Source organism: Lagopus leucura, unplaced genomic scaffold (genome assembly GCF_019238085.1).
Source record: "Lagopus leucura isolate 7727_CA_CO unplaced genomic scaffold, USGS_WTPT01 Super-Scaffold_100001, whole genome shotgun sequence".
NCBI classification, from domain to species: Eukaryota; Metazoa; Chordata; class Aves; order Galliformes; family Phasianidae; genus Lagopus; species Lagopus leucura.
The window spans coordinates 14,612,135-14,628,447 of NW_024962262.1; the positions used below are offsets into that span (position 1 = coordinate 14,612,135).

Sequence of the window (16,313 nt, forward strand, 5' to 3'; positions counted from 1 at the left end):
AGGATATGGTTTGCTTTTGTAAACAGTGCAACCACTAACAATATACTTCTACATACTGACAAGAGAAACAAAAGAAAACTACTTGATAGGTTCATATACTCCTTCCTCAGATGCCTGACAGGAAAGTCTGCTTTAAGAGTGTGCTTGGAATCTGCACTAAGTCAAAGTAGCAGAAAAGAAAAATACCCTAAAAAGCATGCAGAGCAAAACTGACCTGAACAATGAAAATCCTCACCACTCTTCCAGCTCAAAAGAATCATTTGAAGTTTTGCATTGCTCCCTTTGTAGCCAGGAAACCAAGGAGTCATTAGTTACAGATCCTGCACTGTAGAAAAAACTGCACACTACTTAGTCTAATGAACTAAATAACTGCTTTCTAACATTTCATACAACCTACAAACCTGCAAGACGTTTGCAATACTGGAGAAAACTGCTTTTGCAAAGCTAGCAGAAGGAGATTTCCATGATCAATGACAGTACCTGAAAAACTCTCACTTCTTCCACTGCCTACTGAAAAATCAAGTCCAAAGCTGGCAGATCACGTTTACTCTGCACTTAGGTATCAGGAGACTTCTTCCTGATCTCACATAAAGTCAGGAAAAATAAATAAAATAAACTGAATATTCTCAAGTCATTCTGTGAAAGTGGAAACTTCTGCTTTAAATGCAAATGCCACAACCATGCAGTGCAACATTTTCATATGAAGTATTACGAAGACAGGAATCAGACTGCAAGCTGAGAACCAGCAGAAGACAGTCTAGTGGTTGGTGACCTTGCACACAGCAGGGGATTGAAACTAGGTGATCATTATGATCCTTTTCAACTCAGGCCATTCTGTGATTCTATGAAATATACTGTCATCCTGATCAGACCACTGCCTGGGTCTGTGAAAAAGAATTGAAGAGCCAAACTAAAACTTGTTATGCCCCAGGGAAAAATCAAGAGGAAGCAGCTAGAGATAAAAACATCAGAGTTCAGCTGCATGGGAATGTAGAATTCTGCAAGACACCTAAGAACTCGTGTTGCTAGAATCACACAGTCCAGAATGCTTAATGGCAATTAACAGAGCAATTCACAAAACTAGTACTTCAGACGACCATTCCAATCAGAGAGGAAGCACTGCCCAGAAATTCATGTAAACCTAAGAATAGGCCAGATTAAAAAAAAAACAAAACTAAAAATATTACAGTAAAGCCTAACACAGACTTCATTGGGCAGTTGTCACTGACTGCTATATATTTCATACACGTAAATTTGAATGTGTGCTTAAAATAAAAAAGTTATTCTCCACAAACAAGACAAAATTTAACATTCAAGTACATCACTTTCATTGTATCCACCTCAAAACTGAAAAGGAAGAGAGGAAAAAAAGCATGCACAACCCTTCTCTACAGTATTTTGTCTCCCAGGCTGTACTCTGCTGGGATAAATAAGCCAATGCATAAAGCAAGGGCAGTTTTATGCCTCCTTGAAACATCAGCCTGCCAAAATTAAAACTTACAAAAAAAAGGGGGGGAGAAAACTCACCATGTAAACCTAAAAGTTTACTTAGTTCATTATCAGACTGCTGCACTAAGGATTGAAAAATCTATGAAATTATTATTATTATTAAATATAATTACCTTTTTCACTGATATTCTTGGTTTCATTCGACTGCCCTGAGCCCTTGTGTAGATATCCATGATTTTATCAATCTTAGTATTCGATGGCACAAGTCAGCTCAAAGACACCTACAAAAACATTCATAGATTAATTTTCTTTCCTCAATTTGTTAGCATACGTTCTGAAAACACAAGTAGAAAAAGCAAGAACTGATAGAAAATAAAACAGTTTCAAACTAAGACTAAGCAGCACACTGTCCAGACTGCTGTCCCTGCAAAAGAAAAAAAAAATAGAGCTGCCTTAACATAAAACAATGCACAAAATGTAAAATTAAAAAATGAGAACAGCCCACACATTACAGTTAGTTCCAACATGGTTATTTTAACTAGATTTCAATGCTGCACTGGTGGAAAAAAAACGTTGTATTAAGTATTGTTCCACTGTTGTTGATACTGGGGTGAGGTGTACCAGCAGATTCCTGGACCATGCAATGTATTTCATCTTTTTTTCCATGGTCAAACAACAAAGGCTATCCAAAACATAAGCTATCCAAAATATACTAAAGAGCAAATGCATGTAAAATCGACTGCAAAATAAAAATAATAATTAAGAAAGCAAAAAAAAAAAAAAGAAGTCCACAACCACAGCAAGCACAGGTTTTCTTTGCAGAGCTGACCAGCTTGGTTTTCTTGATCTCATCTCAAGCACATCTTTAGTCTTTTTACAGAAACAAGCACAGGTTTGTTCTTGAGGACATGTAATGTAAGCAAGAAGAGCAGTACTGACATGTGATCATTATGGTTTTCATCTTCTCTCCACTGTCAACAACTGTAAAAGCCTCCTCAAACATATAACAATGAAGAGCACCCGTATATATTTACACTCCACCTTAATTTCTGCTTTCTTTCGTAAAGATGAACTTGCCAGAACCTTCCACAAAAAAGAAGTTACACTCAAACTGCAACACAATAACAAGAAAGAAGAAAAAAAAAACCCTCACTTGTTCCTGCTGCTCTATCTTAACTGGCTAACCCGTTTGGTTAATCTCATCATGCCAGGGAAATACTCTTATACACATCCTTGTCCTCACAACAGCCATCTGTGGGAAAGCTGGTCTCACACTGGGCCGAAGACCAGCAAGCCATACGAGCTCTGACGCTCTGCCACATGAGGACTGATGCTTACAACAGTTTTAACAAAGTCCAACAGAAAAATCACAAGGATGACTCTATAACCATGCAAGTTTCAGCACTATCTACTCATATAGAGCAGCCTACAGGTACACTATCTTTGGGCAACAGGTTAAGTATTTTCCTGTGGCATCAGCTAGCAAATGCTGAGATCTAAGCACCTGAACTAAGCCACTTGCAGTGTCATCCACCTCATGGAAGCAACGGCTTTGTAAATCACAGCACTAAGATGTGGAAAGACGCTGAAGACCAACCGTAGTGCTTTACCCCTGACTCAACACCACAGCCGTTCTATCTTGTCTGCACCCTGTCCTTCACTATCAGTACCATACAGGTTCTCCTCATCACCTGGGGTATGTCACAGCTCCGTGTCACTCATTTCCACTTGTCCAAGAATACAACATAAAGCTGAAAATATAAAGCTGAAAATGTATAAAATTATTTTGTTGAAGCCTTCTCTTCTCCAGGCTGAACAGCCCCAGCTCTATCAGCCTGTCCTCATAGGAAGGGTGTTCCAGCCCTTGGATCAGTGGGGCCTTCACTACCACTTGGCTAAAGTACCCAAACTTAAGAACTAACCAGAAAGGAAGTGAAAACACTGACAAACAAAACAGCCTGGAAATAGTTGGTATCTTGAGAAAACAAGATGCTTCTTTCTCTTTTCTAATGATTTGTCACTTTCACTAACTGGGTTGGCAGTCTTGAAAAAGTCTATAAAAATGACAAGCTGTCTCAACCATAGCTACATTCACACTAAGCAGAGGGGGGTAAATGCATCTGTCAGGTCTCAAAATTAGGAAAAAGATCAGCTCAGAAAGAGTGGTGAAGCAGTGGCACAGGCTGCAGTCACTGTCCCTGGAAGAGTTCCAAGAAGCATGCAGATGTGGCACTGAGGGACATGGTTAGTGGGCATGGTGGGGATGGGTGGATGGCTGGACTAGATGACATTAGGGGCCTTTTGCAATCTTAATTATTTTATGATTCTATGTTACTCCCCAAGCACCAATATTTTCTCAAAGAAGCATTCCTTCTTTTAAAGAGCTTGACCAGAGAATACCTAGCTCAAGAGGTATTGTTTTCAGATTATAAACATGCCAAATGAGGGAATAATCAGATTAAATTATTATTCCGGACTGAGTAACACATTCCATCACTACACTTTTTCAACTAAAGAATCCATGGACAACAAAATTTTATGGGGGATGAACCAAGGTGGCAAAATTCAAAATTCAGGCCTCAAAAAAATCACCCTGCTTGCAAATCAAGAAATTCACCCACACTGAACCAATTCTCAATATACTTAATTTTTCGATAATCACTCAGATACCGGTAATGTTTATTGCTAGATTAAAAACTGAAAACTACTGCTTTAACATGGGAGTTGGACTAGGTGATCTCCAGAGGTCCCCTCCAGCCCCAACAACTCTGATTTTGTGAAAGGCTGCCTGCACAAATCTGAAATCATTCATAAATAGGAAGTGATGTAAGGTAATTAGCATTACATGACAGATAGCATGACAGATGAACACATTACATTAACTGTGATTTTGCTACCACTGATTGTTTCCAGATACAGCAGAATTTGTATGCAGACTTGAGAAGAAGGATTTGGGGGTGTCAGTTGGTGAGAAGCTCTATACGAGCCAGCAACGCACACAGAAGGCCAACTGTATCCGGAGTCGCAGCAGGAGAGCGAGGGAGGTGATTCTGCCTCTCTATGTTCTCATGAGACCCCACCTGGAGTAATGTGTTCAGTTCTGGATCTCCTGACACAAGAAGGATGTGGAGCTGTCGGATCAGGTCCAGAGGAGGGCCACAAAGGGCTGGAGCACCTCACCAATGAGGACGGGCTGAGAGAGCTGGGGCTGTTCAGCCTGGAGAAGAGAAGGCCCTGGAAGGACCCTATAATGGTCTTCCAGTACCTGAAGGGGGCCTACAGAAAAGATGGGGAGGGGCTTTTAATAACGGTGGGTAGCAAAAGGAAACAGTTTTAAACTGGCAGAGGGTAGATTTAGATTAGATATTAGAAAAAATTCTTGACTGTGAGGGTGGTGAGACTCTGGAACACGTTTGCCTGGTGAGGTTGTGGATGCCCCCTCCCTGGAAGGATTCAAGGCCAGTCTGGATGGGGCTGTGAGCAAACTGGTCCAGAGGGAGGCGTCCCTGCCTACAGCAGGGGGTTGGAAGCAGATAATCTTAAAGGTCCTTTCCAACCCAAACCTTTGTATGATTTCTCTCCCTAACTGACTCTGATAACATCTCAGAGCCTCATTAAGAATCATAACACCAAAGCAACCGTTCACAACTACGTGATTCCATTTGATACCAAGGAAAACCAGAGAGACTTACAAGAAAAAAAAAAAAAAGAAAAAGCAGCAGCTACTTTGTTTTTTTTTTGTTTGTTTGTTTTTAATATATATAAAGCCCCTCAAAAGAGTCAAGGAAGTAAACAAGCCGCATTCCTCCTAAATCTCAGGGCTGGGAAGAAGAGATCGAGGGGCCGCTTTTCGTAAGCCCCCCGTATTACAGCCAGGCGCTTCCAGCAGACACAGCGCAATCCCCGCAGAGCTGCCCGCGAGCCCCGCGCCACCCCCTTTGCAGGCCTCCCCGCCGCCCCCCGCTCCGTTACCGGGCTCTCCCCAGCCGCCGCGCCGCCCCAGGCCACGCAAAGAGCCGCCAGCTCTCCCCCTCCCTCAGGGCAGGGCCGGAGCATCCTCCGGGAGGGAAGGAAGGAGCCACCTGTGGCGGCCACCGGGCCGGGAGGCGGCGCCCCGGCCTCAGTGCAGCCCGCCGGAAGCGGCAGGCCCTGTCCCTCTGCAGAACAGCGGGCGGCCCGTACCTGAGCGCTGTCCTCAGCGTCCGCCGCCCGCCGCCATTTCTCCTCCTGGAGCAGCGGAGCAGCCGCCGCCTATCCAGTCGCCGCCAACCCAGCGCACCGCAGCGCAGCGCCCTGCCGCCGCCACGCCACGCCCCCGGCGCGCGCCGTTCTCGCGACGCTTCCCTCTCCGCCTCCGGAGGCGGGCGGGAGTCCCGTGACTCCTTCCGCCGCGCTCCCCCCCCCCCGGCCTTTCCCGCGGTTTGTCCCGGCGCGTTCCTCGCCTGTTGTGTGGGATTGGGTCACCCCCAACCCCGGGTGTGAGGGAGTAGGCCTGTGTGGTGAGTCGTTCCTGCTCTCTGTCTGGACTGACGTCTGCTTTGCCTTCCAGTGCGCTGGCTGGCTCAGCAGGTTAGAGGACTCAGACAGAAATTTCAGACCCTTTTGTGTTTTCAGACAAAACACCTGTGCCCTTCCTCGTCCCTGTTAAACATAGTAATGCTGCCAAAAGCCACAGTACCTCAAGCGTGTCATTTACCCCATCGCATAAGCTTTTTCAAGTCCTCATTAGCTGTAATGTGCATCTGACCTGAGGCTTAGAATCCATCCTGTTTTCTTACTAATTTAATGAGCCTTTCCACGTGATTCCATTTCAGCTTCTTCAGACACTAACCTGCCACACAGATGAGGAAGTTCATTGAATAACATACACCAAATAGGCCAAGTGGCTCACTGTCCTTTCCTCCCCCTCCCCCCCCCCCCCAAATAAACAGGCTTTCAGATTCCAGATAGGTCTTAGAATCACAGAACCAAGATCATCTAGCCCATCCCACCATGGTCACTGGCCATGTCCCTCAGTGCCACATCCACGTGTGTATGGTTCTTGAACACCTGCAGGGATGGTGACTCCACCACCTCCCTGGACAGCCTTTGCCAGTGCCTAACCACTCATTCTGAGAAGAAATGTTGCCTAATATCCAACCTGAAGTCTTCCTGAGATGTGGCATACCAGAGTGAAATTAGCTAACTGGGGCAAAAAAAGATTCCTCCTCTTCCCAGGGACTACAGGTCCCTACAGGGTGAGAAAAACTAAGTGAGTAATTGAATCAAATTTAACTGGTTTGACATCATTTCTGTGCCCAGTGAGACCATCCTGTTATGGAAACACATTCATCTGAGCAGAAAACACTTCAGTTTTCATTTTAAAAAAACCCTAAAAAGTCTGTAAGAGGCTTTTGTTGTTACATGCAGACTTTTGCCAAAACAAAGTAGATCTGGAAGCAATGTAAACATGACAAAGCATGCTTTAAAAACAAATCTGAGCCTTTTATTCCCTTTGTTCTATAATTCCCAGTAGACCATTCAGAATAATGAGTTCCTATGGCTTCCTGCCAAAGCCTTGGAAAAAAAATCAGATTTTATCCTTGTCAGGAACCTATGTAACATAGCCCACAGCACATCATTGTTTGTCAAAAAATATGTTTATTGTGCAATGATAAAAATGGAGATGGCTTTGAGATTCCGAATTGTTTTACATAACTTTTTTCACAACTTTTAAGTACTGTGTATGCACAAGAAACTTGGATGGTCAGCCAACATTGCTTAAAATGTGTATTAATGATGGAGAAAGAGTGTATCAGTTTTGGAGCTCTAGTATTTTATGCCTTTTACGCTGTGCAGTTCCGTTTTCCAGGGCTGTGTCTCTGTCTGTGACCTGTGCCATTGCCCCAACTGAGAAGAGAAGGATTGTGGCCTTCCAATACTTGAAGGGAACATATAAACAGCAGGGGGAACGGCTGTTTATGAGGATGGATAGTGATAGGACAAGGGGAAATTGTTTTAAACTGAGACAGGGGAGGCTTATGTTAGATATCAGGAAGAAGTTTTTCACTCAGAGGGTAGTGAAGCACTGGAACAGGTTGCCCAATGAGGTTGTGGATGCCCCATCCCTGGAGGCTGGATGTGCACTGGGCAGCTTGGTCTAGTGGCAGGGGTGTCAGTCTGTATAAGGGGTCAGAGTGAGCAGAGCCAGGGTCAGCCACAGCCCCAGGAAAGCATAAGGCCAGGCAGGACTTCAGCCCTCAGGTTAGGATCACACGCCATGAAATCATCAGATGGAGCTGGCTGGAGATGGCTGTGCACTTGCAATGTCTTTTCTGCTCTTTCTGTATCAAAAATGTGTATCTGTAAAATGTTTTTGTGAGAAGCATTACCTGGCTTTGATATTACACTGAGTCACAATCTGCACCTGTCTTGTAAGCTTGACATTTTCAGGGTCGCTGGCTTGGAGCAACATTTTGAAAGATTATCTTGGACTGACTAAGTCATTTTGCTAAGGTATTCCATGCCACTGTTGTAACAGGAAATAAAAAACTAGTTGGAGATTTTATGGCAGCTTTCCATCCATTTTCTTTCTACTCTCTTAATAAGACTTTTTTCCTCTGTACATGAAACCTACAGAGTTGCATAATTCTGTGTGTTTGTTTGTATTTATGATACTACCTCTGAAAAATGTCCCTCTATAATTAAGGCTTTTTTACGGCCAGAAAAAACTTGAAATTACATCCCATAAAGTACACTGATGGAATCTGTAATAATACAGATCCCTTCCTCAAAGGCAGATAATTTATAGTCTTGCTATTCTATTCCTACCTTTAACTGGAGACAGCAGGCACTTCTTGTCTGAAAACCTGGGTAAGCCTTGTCATTGATACCTTTACAGTAATCTGAAAGGATCTGCCATACTTGATATTATTTTTTCTCAAACAAACAAACAAACAAAAAACACCAAAAACTTTTGGTGGCTCATCCATTTATAACATCAGCTTCTGCCTCTCAGCTCTGCTACCTGCATTTACATCTGCACTGTTTCTGAACCGTGCCAGCATGAACATTTGTGAAATCAAGCAGTAAATGAGATTGAACTGGGAAGACCAGAAAACAACCTGCTTTCCTTCCAACTTGCTGATTCAGTTCACCAACGTAATCTGTGTGTCAGCATGACACTGGGGATAGCATAGACACAACTGAGAACAGAAACAGCTTCAATTGGCTTGCTCTGCAACCAAGCGCGTGTAACAACTCATGTGTTGACTTATGTTGCCATTTAAGCCCTGCTCACTGTCTCCTTGAAAACACTCTTGTCTCACCTACCCACAACAAAACTGGAACTTTTCATTTGAGTGCTTTATTTCATTAGTCATCCTGTCAGGAATCTTACACATATGCTAAACCGTGACATTTGTCTCTGACAAGTGCCTCGTTTATGGCATTATGGCATAGTGTTTTCTTTAGACTCTTTCTCTAATCTGCTGTTTCCAGTGATATGTTTGAGCATCAATTTTTATTTGCGTGCTTGTGGATTTTTTATGTTTTTTCTTCTTTTAAGTGAAACTGATTATCTTTGTATATACATAAAACTGTGTTGCTTTCTTATTATTTTTTCTTTCCTGAGAGTTTTGTCTATAACCTATATAAATCATCTTCCAAAACAATATACTTAAAAGTAGTAATCCACAGACTATATTCAGAATTGAATGCTCAGCTCTTCAGTTATGTCCTACTGACAAATGTGTTCCCACAGGCAACTTCTTAGGCCTTTTGATACAAAATGGGAAGTGTCACAATATAAGTTTATAAAAAGGAGCACTGTGCTGCACAGAGACTGTTTCAGATGCTCCGAGATTCTTATCCAACACGGTGGAACATGTTGTGGAGTCACATCCTTTCTGTACATTGTGTTTTCTTTAGAGGATGCGATAACACCGTCATTATGTTACACAAGAGTGTACAATAATGACTAGAGCTAGTTAGGAAGTAAAATTTTTATTCTACAGGAAATTCCAGCTTGTCAATATTTTGTTTCATCAAGCACAGGAACAAAATGCATTGGCTTTGCAGCCTTTCTGGCAAAAATGGAACAATCTATTTCTTTGCCAGCTGTCATGCCTGGGGAGCCAAGAAACCAACTGAGCTGTCGGCACATTGCCAGGGAGAGGGAGGGCAGAGAGGGGGGATCAGCTCCGCCAGTCAGCTGAGCTAAAGTAAACAGCCAGCTTGGTTGGGTTGCTGGCCAGCTGCCACAGCCATATCACAGCTTCAGCTTCTGTCAAAAGTTTTGATGGAACCACTACTAGCTAACATTTCCACTGCCAATCTGCTCAATTGGAAAATGTTCAAACAGCCTCCAGATAACTGACTACTGTCAGAAAAGGAGTGCAACTATCCTTCACTTTGGATTGCTTATGGATTTCTTCACCTTTGTCTTGTGATTTATGCACCTCCCCCATCCCACAAGAATGTGAGCTTATGAATGAATGTGACTTGATGAATGATGAAGTGACTTGAAATGAATGATTTTTTTCCTTAGGGAAGTGATGGTGCTCAAGCCCTTGAGGGATTATTCAGGGTGTTCTTTGTTGCTATATTAGTAGTTAAAATTATTTGAATAATATTGCATGCTAAGAGTACCTACTAATGACTGTTTTTGTATACCTGCTAACCAGAAGATACTGCTACTATGGACAGCCCACTATGAGATTGAGACAAACTCTTGTGACTGTAGTCAAATACATGCTGACTCATTGTCTTCTGTCTGTATTTATGGATGGAACTAAGTTAGGATGAATTTGCTAAAATGCAATAATGGGGAAAATATATCTTCTGAACTAGGTAAAAGATCATAATCTTTATGCTGTACTGGATGACTGGTAATGTCAAGGTCAGCACTAATATAGGAGGTGTTGATGCTCCCTTCATCTTCAGAACTAGCAGTACTTCAGTGTTACGTTTGCTGAAGATAATCATAGAATCAAAGAATGGTTTGGGTTGGAAAGGACCTTTAAGATCATCTAGTTCCAACCCCCTGCTATAGGCAGGGACACCTCTCTTTAGATCAGTTTGCTCACAGCCCCATCCAGCCTGGCCTTGAATCCTTCCAGGGAGGGGGCATCCACAGCCTCTCTGGGTAATCTGTTTCAGTGTCTCACCACCCTCACAGTCAATAATTTCTTCCTAATATCTAGTCTAAATTTACCCTCTGCCAGTTTAAAACCATTTCCTCTCATTCTGTCAGTACAAGCTTGTACTACAATGCATGCTTCCAGCTTTCCTGTAGGCCCCATCAGGTGCTGGATGGTCCCCCCCCCCAGAGCCTTCTCTTCTTCAGGCTGAAGAGCCCCTGCACTCTCAGCCTGTCCTCATTGGCTCCAGCCCTCTGATTGTCTTCATGGCCTGATCATCTCTGTGGTGGCCCCAAGCTGCCTATTTGAGACACGTATGTAATTTCTGTTTCAGGATAAATCTTTTTAAGTTTCTGCAAGAAATCTCTCAGTTGTTTCCAACCACTTGTTGCACATACTTGCTGCTTAAAGTCCAGAGATGTAACAGACTCTTGTATCCTCTCATTCATTCATCTGCAGTGTTGATGCTACAGCAATCTTGGTGAATCTCACTCTGTTACCATCTGGAGTCCAAATTATTTTTATTGTGGTTGCTTTGCCTTACACTGACCTTACTCTTTTGTATGTGTGCTCACTTTATTGCTGCTTTTATAGCATATTTTTGAACTGGAAATAATATGCACTGAGAATCTTTTCCCACATTAAAAATAGTCTTAAGTGCAATTTGTGGGGTACTACTTTCTTCACTCCTGGTGGAGTTATACAGTTTACTGTGCACTGCTGCAGTATGTCTGAAAATGTGCTCTTTCTCTCAGATGACACAGTAAGTTCAGCGCATGTTTAAGGTTTAGGTCACTCTCAGTATGTCCATTTGGATTTCCCACTCACAACACACATTTTATGTCCCGTACACAAATATCTGCTCTTTTGTGTCAAGTCTTTCTGATTGATTATTAAATTCCTCAATTTTGTCACATACTTTGAAATATTTTCTATTTCATCCCTGATTCGGTATATATTAAAAAAGAAACACTATTTAAAAATCAGTGCATTTTAATGCATTTTTCTGTCAAAATGTTGAAGGAAAACTACCAAATTCTATACTGCTTGGTGGCATCTTTGCAGCAATAATATAATTAGAATCATGGAATCATAGAATGGCCTGGGTTTGAAAAGATCCACAGTGATCATGTAGTTTCAACCCCTGCTATGTGCAGGGTTGCCAACCTGCAGACTAGGCTGCCCAGAGCCACATCCAGCCTGGCCTTGAATGCCTCCAGGGATGGGGCATCCACAACCTCCTTGGGCAACCTGTTCCAGTGCATCACCACCCTCTGTGTGAAAACCTCTCTTCCTAATATCTAACCTAAACCTCCCCTGTCTCAGTTTAAAACCATTCCCCCTTGTCCTATCACAGCCCACTCTCATAAACAGCCATTTCCCCTTCTTTCAAATATTGGTAGACCACAATATGGTCTCCCTGGAGCCTTCTCTTCTCCAAAATTATCATTAGCTTCTCAAATAAGTATACTCTCTCTCTCTCTCTCTATCTATCTATCTATCTCTCTATCTCTCTCTCTATATATATATCCCTAGAAATCTTTTGTCTCAGAAAGAAAACTATTATCCCAGCTGCTGCTATTGTGCAGAATAGCCACTCTCTACAGCTGTGTTCCAAGAACCTCTTTACAAATCGCTGTTTGGAGACTGAACATCTTGTCTAGAATGAGTCAAAGAACAGAAATGCCTGTAAGATATTCTGTGAGTTCTGCCCTACCACAGTAAGATTTCTCAGTAACTGTTTCTGGGCGACCTTTACTGAAGGCTATCTGTCATTTTCCCAATGATGATTTCTCAGGAAAATTCCTGAGCTCAGAAATGCTACATTTACACAGCCTATTTAGAACCAATTTAATTTTTCAGCTGTCACAGAAGCAAGAAATGACAAATGTAAATAAGCAGTCTGAAACATATCTTCAGAATACATCTAGTTTATCTACAGATTTGCAGTGATAGTTATTCCACACGCTCCTGATTTCTAAATACACCTTTATTATATGCACTAACTGTGTGCTGAAATGTGTATGGAATACAAGGTCTGGGTCTGTTGGGCCAGTGGACAGGTTAAACATAAACCATACGCAACTCTAAATAAGAATGATTTAAAAAACCTCTGCAAGAAATATGCTTAATGATCACAGTAATGTCTGTAATGTCCTCTAGACAAATCAAGGTGCAACTTGAAGAAAACCAAATGCAGCAATTTCTAGAAAAAGCAACTCCATCATTTACTTCAACAAGTAAAACTGCAGGGGAATGGAGCAGACTGTGGCTTCTAATAACAAGCTTCTCCATATTTCTGCATTGCTAAAATATGATATGCAGTAAATGCAGTCTGGAAAGCTAGTGTAGTAACTTACTTTTAAAATAGCAGGTTGAAATAATCAAAACACATTTGAAAGTCCCAGATCACCCGTGTTTACTGATGCAACTATGGAGGTAGACTGGAATGGCTGACAGTGATGATGTGTGCTTTAATTGCGCTCTGAGAAACTAAGAACTGCAGAACAGTTAATTCCATGAACATACAAGGCCATGGGAACTTATTCTTAAAGCTCAGATGACTGTGACAGCAAATTGTGTTTCTCAAGATTGAAAAATAGCATAAAACGATCGTGATAGGATAAGGGGGACAACGATAGTGATAGGACAAGGGGGACTGGTCTTAAACTGAGACAGGGGAGGTTTAGGTTAGATATTAAGAGGAAGTTTTTCACACAGTGGAAGTAATGGAGAGTGTCTTGTTTTCATTAAAATGAGGAGTTCCAAGGAGGCTTTTAACTTTTAGTGTGGGTGTATTCTATTTCTATTCAGGATAGATAGTGCTGCGCAATGCAGGTATGGGAGATGTGTCAGAGCTAGGACTGCTGCTGAAGAGAGACAATATCAACAGATCATTATGGTCCCTCAGGCTTCAGGAGCATTGAAAAATCAGAAAGTAAATGTAAAGCTACTGCAAATGGCACCCTCCCCCTTCTGTACTACAAAGTACTTCTTAGGTGCTTCCCAAACAATGTTCCTTACACCAATCCTGAAGCAATGCTCTACGGCTTTTTGTGAACTATATCTTGATTTATTAGAAAGAAAAACCTAAGTGAAAACATTCATGTGCTCCTTGTACATAAAGGATCGCTATCTTTTAGACTATATTCGTTACACAAAATCTGACATTCAGCTGAAGTGTAACCGTGCACACCTCTCTTTATTCAACCACCTGTCACTATGGATGATTCAAAACTACATCAAAAGTACAGTTCTTCAAACAAGACAAAGAACTGAGGAGCACTGTTACAGAGGTTATATCCATCCATGCACAAACACTTTTAGTAGGGACAAGATATTCTGTCAGTATCTTCTATCAATACCTTGACAAAAGACATCATCTCCTTTGAAGTAGCTGACAAGCAGCTGCACAACATACACATACAGTAGTATATAGTACAATCGTTTACTCTATAAACATCAGAATTTTTCCATAGTTTTTTAAATTTATGACCTAAAACAGCTCAGATTTGCTCTCCTATTAAATTCCTTATCGCAGCAGGAATACCATCATTTCCAGCTGGTCTAACAGTCCAGCCTGTATTCCATCTTTAGCAGTACTAAACAAAAGATGCGTTAATGAGGGGGCAAAAAAAGCCCATTATCTGATTCAGACCAAGTATAGAAAAGGTTTATTTCTAACTTCTGATGCTTAATAATTTTCTGAAGTTTTATAGTCTGAGACATAGGATTTCTGTAGGTGTTGCTGTTAGGGATCTGATCCCCTAAACAACATTATGATTTATTTGGTTTGGTTTTCAGTAAAACCTCTGCAGTTCTTAGAAAGCCAGCTATGACAGACTGCTGATCTTTGACACAATGGAAGCAAAGCTGTACCTGAAAGGCTGAACCTGTGCAAAAAGAAAAATAAAAAAAAAGAAAAAGAAAGAAGAGAGAAAATGTTGTCAAATGTGCTGGCAGCCATGCAGTGCTGACAGTCAAATGCAAAGTCAGCCAGGCTGAGTTTGGCTGTGCTATACCATGTGCAGGGCTGAACTGTTCCGTATTTACAGTCACTACATAGGCACAAAACAAACAGACAAACAGACAACACCTCACCTCTCAACTGGGATGACAGAGAGAATTTGGCTAAGGTGGAGAATATCTATCCAGTGCAAAGTGCAGACAGGACTGACCATCGCCCAGAATTTAGGCACGCTCTGAAAAGTGCCGTAGACCTTGAATGGCTACAGGTGGTTGTTTTTTCTGCTTTTGTCCCACTGGGAGGAGGAAGAAGAGCTCCTTTAGAAAGCTGGCAGAAAGTCTCTCCTGGGACACTGGTTACATCAATAGCTATCATCAGGAACTAATCAGGCAGCTACAAAATTAGCCAGCACCATTTCAAGCAAGGCTGTTTGACTTTCTTTGGTGATGTCAAGTTCCAGTATGGAAACAGCTTAGCTCATGTTTTTTTAATAGCACTTGTTAAAGGAGTGGGGTTTTTTCTCTCTTGTAATAGCTGCATGGTGGCATTCTGGAGAAGGAGAAGTTGCCGGTGTTTCTAACTTAAGCTGATTTAATTCAGTTAACCCAGAGGATCCCTATCACACTGCTGTGGTCACTGCCTGTTCTTGACCATGTTAGGGAGTTACAGTAGTTGGCAAAGAGGTCTGACAGAAAACAGTGCCGGAGCTGAGTGAGCAGCAGAGAGCAAGGCAAGGAACTGGCAAGATCAGCTGATGTGAAGTCACAGTCTGAAATTTCTGTTTTTTAGCTTTCATTATAACATAACTCATATTATGGATTGAATAGTAGCAAGCAGCTTCGTGCTTTAAGGGGAGTGCAGATGAGGGAACAAGCTGCTGTGGGTTTTTCCCTGTGATGCAGCTCTGTAAGCGCTAGGTGGCCTACTTTGAAAGGAAATTGGAAATCCCGTCTGGTTCAGTATGTAACAAAGGATTAAAAGTGTAATTTGCTCAAGTTGTGTAAGTGTTTTATACATAATGTTATTCTATGAGGAATTCGGGGAGTATCAATTGTCATTTATTACAGTGCAGTGGAATCACAGGGCATTGTACTCACCTCATAAATATTAGAGGTGATTTATCAGGTTGTTTAGACATCAGATCAAGTTAATAAATGAAAATATCTGCATGCAGGCTCTTGCTGTCCCTTAGTTTAAACTTCTTCCATACTCACTGTGACAGATGCAGAGTTACAATTGCTCAGCTGATGTGGTATCCTATGTGGTGATCATAAACTAGAGACATTTGGGGCAGTATTTTCAACTTAACAGAAGGCACAGCAGTTAAAGACGTATTCTGTACACTACAACGCAATCATCTGAGTTTCCAGAAGTTAATTTCCTCATCCCTGGGCTCCATCCCATAAAAAATCTTGGACTCCTCTAAAAACACAGTCATGGACTCGCAGGTAGTGTGGTGTTGGATGCCCTCAAAGCTACTGAGAGGAAAGGGAGAGTGGAAGGCGGTGTTACCAACAGCCTTTTTGTTTCAGTGTTATTTTTTACAATCAAAAGGGGAAGATGGGAGAAAATGTGAAGATGGGATTCAGAATTCTGGCAGCTTAACATCCTCATTTTTGTCTGTTGAATATGGGAGATAGGAATCTAAAAAAAGGAACAAGAGAGTCTGGCAACTGCAGCGGGTATGTTAACAATAAGTAAAATGTCATGTAACACCTTTCCAGTGATGGTTCCTGTGGTTTGTTCCAGGCAGATCTCTTCCATCAACCCAGAAACAA

At 41.9% G+C, this 16,313-nt stretch overlaps 1 protein-coding gene across 5 annotated transcripts in view; it reads right to left on the reverse strand.

Moving 5' to 3' along the window:
• The window catches only part of AKAP11 (A-kinase anchoring protein 11), a 45,176-nt gene extending 30,277 nt beyond the window's left edge, over positions 1-14,899 (reverse strand). For 3 of the 5 annotated variants that reach the window (XM_042867650.1, XM_042867651.1, XM_042867647.1), the window contains exons 1-2: positions 5,632-5,725; positions 1,623-1,730 (exon numbers count right to left, since the gene is read on the reverse strand). In XM_042867650.1, the coding sequence (XP_042723584.1) occupies positions 1,623-1,682 (60 nt within the window). In that variant the 5' untranslated portion in view covers positions 1,683-1,730; positions 5,632-5,725. Of the gene's footprint in view, positions 1-1,622; positions 1,731-4,529; positions 4,608-5,631; positions 5,726-14,669 lie in introns of those variants that run through there. The other 2 variants (XM_042867648.1, XM_042867649.1) reach the window with 2 other exon arrangements.
• Positions 14,900-16,313: the final 1,414 nt, after the last annotated feature.